This window comes from Bombus impatiens, unplaced genomic scaffold (assembly GCF_000188095.3).
Source record: "Bombus impatiens unplaced genomic scaffold, BIMP_2.2 scf_0263, whole genome shotgun sequence".
NCBI lineage: Eukaryota > Metazoa > Arthropoda > Insecta > Hymenoptera > Apidae > Bombus > Bombus impatiens.
The window spans coordinates 1,033,588-1,040,850 of NT_176682.1; the positions used below are offsets into that span (position 1 = coordinate 1,033,588).

Here is a 7,263-nt window from a genome sequence, read left to right on the forward strand (position 1 = left end):
ACCGTAAAGGTCGGCGTTGCGTTTTCTTTCTTCCTCTCCAAGTCTTTTTTTTTTTTTGTTGCTTTATTTCTCCCCTTCGTGGTCGTCTTTCGTCGAATCGTCACATCCTTTAACGACGAGCCAGCTGGTAGCAACCGTTACGTGTTTCTGGGACTCGGTGTACTGTTCTCCACTGGTGCACGAGGTGTTTCCGGTTAATTTTTTTTTTTTTTGCCTTAAAAGATCTTAGTTTCTAGTAAAATAACTTTGGAATCGTTGCAATAAGATTCAAGTTTACGGTGTTAAATGGATGACGGTTAGAATGTGAAGAAAGAAAAAAGAAACGTTACGAAAGAGGAAGATTAGAAAGAGAAACGGAAATCCTGGAGGAGAAACGGAAACGCGGCAGTCTCATGGAAAATGTGTCATTTTCTGTCCTTCTCGGCTGGCAAGGAAATTTAAAGGGACCGCGAAGAATGGGGGCAGGAGGGGGTAGGATTGTGTGCCGGGATGGTGAAGGTGAGAGGGTAGTTAAAGGATGAAATAGAGTGGGATGGAGGGGCGACGGAGAAATTGAGTCTGGTTCCTCGTATCTCGTTCGCCGCGCCCCGTGCCATTAGTTGACCATGAAGAGTATCGTTACGAATCTCTCCCTCTGGAGGACCAGCTGACAGCCTCACTCGACCAAGTGAAACTATCTACAAGTGAAACAAATCAGTGTTCATCGTTTACCATTCTACAGTAAAGCTTTGCAACGAAATAAACAACGAAGGAATTGACCGCGAAGAAAGAAAAAAGAATATTCAAGGAACCACGCCATAAAATAGGATATATTACGGAACAGAGGCTTCCTTATTGCGAGGTGACGGGGTAGATATTTTTAACGAGTTTTTATTAACACCGGTTTCTCCGCGTTAACTTCAATTAGTCTGCACAAAAGCAAGGAAAACCTCATCTCGATTTTTCTTACTGGTATCTTACATAAGGAGCAATTCCTGTTGACTCAATATTTAAAGAAATATGCATACTATAAAGCAGGAGAAAAGAAGGTATTGTCAGAGGAGAGAAAGAACGAGGATGACGAAGATATCCTGCGGAACGTGTATGGAAGTATATGTATACCTATCCAGTGGCGGAGGGTCCGCCAGGACCAGCCAGCGAAAACCACCCCTCTTGCCCTTTCCAGTGAAGCGAAAACACACAGAGGGAGCTAGAGTGCGACAGGTGGAGAACAAGGATGAGGATGGAAGAGGAGGGATAGGAGGGATGGGCATTTCGGGGTAGCGAAGGAGAAAGAGGCTAGGCTAGTCGTGTTTGGCTCGTGCGACGAGCGCATGAGAGCGACGAGGAGGGTCTTTGGAGGCGATGGTGAAGAGGATGGTGGCCGGTGTTCGGTGGACGAAGAGGGGAAGGATTAGAGGGTGAGAGTTAGGGGCGACGTAGTGGGGGATAGAGGCTGGTTCCGTGCGTTTCGTTGGAGAACTCGTACCACTGGGCGACCGTAAAGGTCGTCGTTGCTCTCTCTCCACGTCGGCACATAGAAGTCGAGCAGCTGGCAGCAACGTCAGCAACGAGGAACGGATCAGTCCACCGTGTGCCAGCCTCGAGGTCCGTGTTTCTCTCTCTCTCCCTCTTTTTCTCTCAGTCTGGATCCTTTGATCATCGTTCGCGGTGTGGAGAGGCCTGCTCCGAATAATACACGATACGATTATCGATACACGAATTTCATCGAGTATATACTGCCTTTTTTTCCTCCGTTCTTATTCTGTTCTCGTATAAGAAGTAATTTAAAGTTCTACTGGCTCTGACGATGGAGAAGATGAAACGAAAGGATTTCGAAGAAAAGAATACAAGTTGCCGTTTGAGAATGAAGTTGCTGGAAGATATTGCGCGATTGGGATTGGATCTCGACGATTGGACAATCTATAGAGAAATTGTATATCTGAGAGGATTGGTAGAGGAGAAGGAAGGATTTAAAGAAAATCAGCTGTCAAGGTGGCTGTCTTCGTTCACGCGATCATGGAATTACTGTCAACGATCGACCGTGGCGATTAGCGTGAGTAATTGGAGGAAGCTAGGATGTAGACGATCACATAGATGGAAAATGTCTGTTTTCCCTTCAACCGCTATGTTCTTTCGACTACGAGCGGTCAATTCATGATTTGTGTACGAAGCATATTGTTGTACAGCCAACATTGTGTTCGATGATCATCGAATATTTTTCGATCGTTAGAAACGAAACACGTAATATGATTTGCGTATGACCTATGCTTGCATCATTTTCTTTATTATCATGAGATATTCTACCGTAGTCACTCCGTTTTTCATTATCTAGCTTGTTCTATCATCCTCACGTTCATAGCCTCAGGTTTTCTTTGATATATGTATTTCTTGGGAAGTTATTGCACAACCGGAAAACGCGAATTAAACGTGTAAATACGAAACGTGCCGCCGTTGACGAGTATTTGCACTCCATTGTCTCCACGTCTTCGCTCCCCTTTTCCGTTTGGCCGGGCTCGTTCGCGATTTTGTCGCGTCGTCGATCTCCAGTCGTCATCAGATTAATTTCCAATTTTCGTGAAATCCTTTGTTTTTCAGCGTGCAACGTTCCGTTATCGTAAAATAACCGCTTATCGATGAAATTAACATCGGTTGGACTTTGAATTCGTCGTAAAATTCAACAAAGAAATGTTTCATTTACCTCAAACCAGATTTTTATTAAGGCACTTTTATACAGAAAATTATCTACATATAGTTTATATTTCTTTGCTGTTTGCAATAGGACTGAAGTAACGTTTACAGTGCAATACATATACATACATATTTAACTTCAAACGTATTGCATTTTTACATCGAAGTAAATTAATGAGAAATAACGAGAATAATTGCGGCAGTTAACATATCGTCAAACATTTTACGAGCTTGTCGACGGAGCAGATTGAAGCGTTGTGTACTTAAAATGTACACTGAGTCACGTCGTCGAAAGACATTTCATTAATTCACGCAAATCCGATGTGAACAATGCGATACATACAAATTAGGCCCGTCCCTGGGCGATTTCTCGTGAACGAACGCATCAACGGTCAAATACCGTTCTCCAACCGCAAGATAATAATCCTAACATTACTGTGACATTCCAAAAAATTTTATGAAAAGATGATTCATGTTCATCTAAAAACGCTTCATATTTCATGACTTCACTTCATATCTTTTTATTTATTTCATTTTATTTATTTCACGTAGAAATTTTTAACATAGTTAAGAAACTCAAATTTCAATTTCAGCATTAGAGAAATTAATAGATAATAATTCTAACATCATTCTAGTTGAATGGAAAAATTCTATTAAAAATACATGCATACTTCATATAGAGTAGAAGGATTAGGATTATTAAGCGTATTAATAGATAATAATTGTCACACCACTAAAACCATTCCAAAAGTTCTGTCAAAAAATATTTCATATTATAAAAGTCGTTTATACATTCAAAGAGACTTAAATCACAACTGTATCATTAAGAAGATCATTTTGTCAATCTAAGTTGTCGTTTCGCGACCTTAAATCAACCTGTCTACAGCGTTCTCGTTTCATTTTCCCGCGATGCAATTTCATTTCGGTGGACGTCTGTTATTTCATGCTCTACCGCTGAATTATACTATCGTATTACTACTTTGTGTACCTGGTCGCGTTCCACGGTTCGCGTTTGATACGTGTAATCTAAGAAAATCGTATCTTCAGGGCAGACGACGCGAAGAAGTTCCAAAGTACGTTTGAAATTGCCGCGTGAAGCGGACGGGTCCATTGCAATGATCGACGCGGTGATGCAGCTCTGATCTTATTGGCCAATTCACAGCGGCGAGTACAATGGCGTAGGGAAGACGAAGTGCCCGTGCAAGGACGAATTATGTAATTGAGGCGAGATACAGCTTAACGTCGCTAATAACGAATTATTTGTTCGAGCGCGAACGAAAATCAGGTGATTCTAGCTGGAACTGTTCCCGTAACAAAACATCTGGTATAGCATTGCCGAAGTGTGTTCGAAGTTTCAAGGACATCTTGTTTACGATTTGTGGGTCGTAATCCCAGATCGATATTCAATACCTTGCAACGTATAATTGAATTTTTCTTTGTTTATACGCATCTTCAATAAATTTAAATGCCAAGATATTATTATACAAAATATGATAGTGACATGTTATATTAACATTGTAAAACATTTTAAACTTTACCCTATTACTTAATTTTATGCCATGCTGGTAAAAGCCAAATGAATAATACAATAAAAATGAAAAATTTTCTTCGATTAATTAGAAAGAATGCTGCATTCGAGCGCAAAGTTTTGGGTATGTCGACAAAAAGAGAGTCACGAACAAAGCAGGGAAATGTATACGTATTTCTCCTGGGCAATTATTTACGTGAACTTAGATAAAAGCTCGCCACAAGTACACGTGTCAAGTGGAGCGCGCGCGGTCGCATATATCAGCTACGCGTTCTCCAAAACTGTGTACAATGATGTACGGACAATGCGAAAAAGACCTGCGAGGCTACCTCGGGGCAAGCCAACGATTGTCGGTTTTTTGTCGAGATCAAAGGTGTCCCGTAGCTTCAGCTATGTATAGTATACAGACAGTGCGAGGCACGCCTTGCAAGGCAGCCTTGTTGGTCTGTCTCGTACTCTCTGTACACTTTACATATATAGCTTAAACGAACGTTCGAACCCTCCTCGTCGCCTATATGGGCGAGTTTCACGAATGTCGGCTCGGACGATAAATTCGTATCGTGAATCAAATGCGATTGGCTAGCTGACAGTGACGTCAAGCCGGTGGGCAGCCGTCAAGTGGCAAGGCTGTGTCGCGTTCACTAGAGATTTGTAAAAATTCGCTTCCTTTTCTTCCCTTCTCTCCCCGATCTTTCATAATCGGAACCTATTATTACGACGATACAACGACAAATTTACCGAAGACTATGAATCATCTATGGCTGACGCAAACGTCATGTGATGGCTTAGTTTTTTTTCAGGAAACATAATGTGTTGCCTCCAGTTAGAATTAATCGGATTCCGCGTCTCTCTTTTGCGTATATTCTCGATATTTGCATGTGTATTTGAGATATACGAGTGTGTACACACGTAACATTTATCTAACGATGACAACTTTCCCGTTTCTTTTTTCCGGTTTCCTTGGCTGGGCGGCGATCGATGATGGGTGGTTGCAGTGAGCAGGCTCCATTGCGAATCCGAGTCCTTCAAAATGGACTTGATCCTGGACATCAACTGCTGGCTTTACCCTATGGAACTCGGTGAGTATCCTTCTACGATTTTTATTTTTAATATGAGACAACATCAAGATAATTGGACCACAACTATAGTTGAGGATATTATTAGTAGATATAGTAGATCTAAGAACTATTAGCATTTTTCGGAAATATTTTAGTACACTGAAATTAGATGCATATCAATAACAAAGAAGAATTAAAATTTTTATTTCATTAAATTTCATTTTTTCTTTTAATTTAAAGTTAAAGAAGAATTTTAAGAAAAATTTTCATAATTAAACAAATATTTTATAATCTCAAAGTATAACCCAGCTATTGTCAAATATAACTTCAACCAGATAGAGTAGCTTCACGAAAACCACTTCTCTTGATAAAAAACATATGGTCCTCATTATACCATGTGTCGACCAATGTGACAAATCCAGCGATGATCAACGACGTTAAATTCTCTAACGGACAAAAATATTTTCGAAGCTATACATGCTTGAAGATATGTAGTGTGCCCTATTTAAACTTGTCAGAGTTTAAGAATTCCAATTTCACAAAAGAAGGTACCGGTTATATAGGACGAGTTCCACGCGTAATTAATGACCGTCGTTTTTAGACTTACTTTCTTGCCAACGGTAAAATTTCATCTGCTTATATTATAATTTTCACTTGACAACTTTGTCGAGAGGGAAAAATACTTAAACAACGTCTGTTGGCAAAGGGACGACTTAGATCGCATGAAAATTCTGTTTGCTATAGCACAGAGGCGCTGTCAGGAGCTCTTAGGTGTTTGTTTACATCGCGCGCGGCTCGCAACTTTGCGTGCGTACACTTGTTCGATATATGTATGTAGTCACGGTCTGTAAATGTTGCAAGATAAATATTGAGTTTACCATCTCCTTTAATTCGACGTAGTGTCTAAAAGTTTCATCATCGTTGTGAAGTACATATTTTCACGATTCAAGTCGGTGCCACGGAGAAGCAAAATTTTAACTTAGAATTATATGTATATTTAGTAATTTAAATTCAATTTTGTTTCATGTATTGCGAGAAAATTTTTGATGATATTGTTTCGATTAGAAGGAACATAATTTAATACGTTTTTTATCTTCCACAAAGGAAGCGATACCCCTACTTTTAATCAAAGCAGGAGCGATATCAGTAAAAACGATCAGTAATTACTGCGAATACGTAGACCAGATATTATCGAACGTTCGATAAATGTACGAAGCTAAAATACATTCTATCGGGGCTACAAACAATACTATATTATACGACATTGTTTGTTACGCTTGTCTATTTTCATTCCGGCGACCAAAACATACGTAAAGATGTGAATTCCAAAGCGTAGAATGAAATATATCTTCGTTTATAAAAGTGGCGGAGCAGGTGGAGTGAATTTGGCAACCGCGGCGATATTTAGAAATTTCTATTTTCCTTCTTGAGCGAATTTCGGGTACCGCCCGTTTTCCGGTTGTGCAACGAATGCCAAAATCATTGATGCGCTAAAATTGTTCCATGTTTTCCCTCATTTGTGAGCAGAAACTCATAATAAAGCGTATTTGAGGCCTGAGATAGTGTACAAATTTGTTGTAAAAGTTAGAAGATAGATGATACGATTGTTTTATCACGCATGATTGATATCGAAGAAATTTATATAAACGGCTCGTCATATTTGGCACTTTGGTAAACACGACACGTGTTTCGTGCTAAAAGACACACGTGCTGTTTCACGCGTGTCTTTTTATTCTTGTGGTTCTACCACTTCTTGGTTTAGACGTGCGAAGGACGACCTTGGTTAATGGACACTGCCGGAACGTGTTCCGCACAGCTCGAAGCGAGTTGCTGCTGGCCTACTGTGTACTTACAACTTTCAAGGTGACTTCTTTTGCTTTTTTTGTGCCAACGAACTGTTTTCGTCTACGACCTCGTCGTGTTTAGGACACGTGAGCCGTCCACTTTTGGATGTGGAGATACGACGTATTTTCGTCTTTCTTTTTTTTTTTTTTTTTTTTTTTTTTT

The 7,263-nt window shown here is 40.1% G+C and overlaps 2 protein-coding genes across 2 annotated transcripts in view; both read left to right on the forward strand.

The window, feature by feature from the left end:
• The window catches only part of LOC105680630 (DNA-directed RNA polymerases I, II, and III subunit RPABC3), a 73,183-nt gene that overhangs the window by 26,438 nt on the left and 39,482 nt on the right, over positions 1-7,263 (forward strand). The window contains exon 2 of the mRNA XM_012384495.3: positions 5,194-5,277. Within this exon, the coding sequence (XP_012239918.1) occupies positions 5,194-5,277 (84 nt within the window). The remainder of the gene's footprint in view (positions 1-5,193; positions 5,278-7,263) is intronic.
• Positions 7-3,883, forward strand: LOC112212673. The gene is made up of 2 exons (XM_024366986.2): positions 7-2,035; positions 3,718-3,883. The coding sequence occupies exons 1-2, from the start codon at positions 1,790-1,792 to the stop codon at positions 3,751-3,753; spliced, it is 282 nt and encodes a 93-aa protein (XP_024222754.1). The 5' UTR covers positions 7-1,789; the 3' UTR covers positions 3,754-3,883.

What these genes read in the sequence shown, in the direction of transcription:
- LOC112212673 (XM_024366986.2), top strand. Translation starts at nt 1,790, where the DNA reads ATGGAGAAGATGAAACGAAAGGATTTCGAAGAAAAGAATACAAGTTGC. An exon ending in GATCGACCGTGGCGATTAGC is followed by an intron (nt 2,036 to 3,717) that starts GTGAGTAATTGG and finishes TCGTATCTTCAG; the next exon opens with GGCAGACGACGCGAAGAAGT.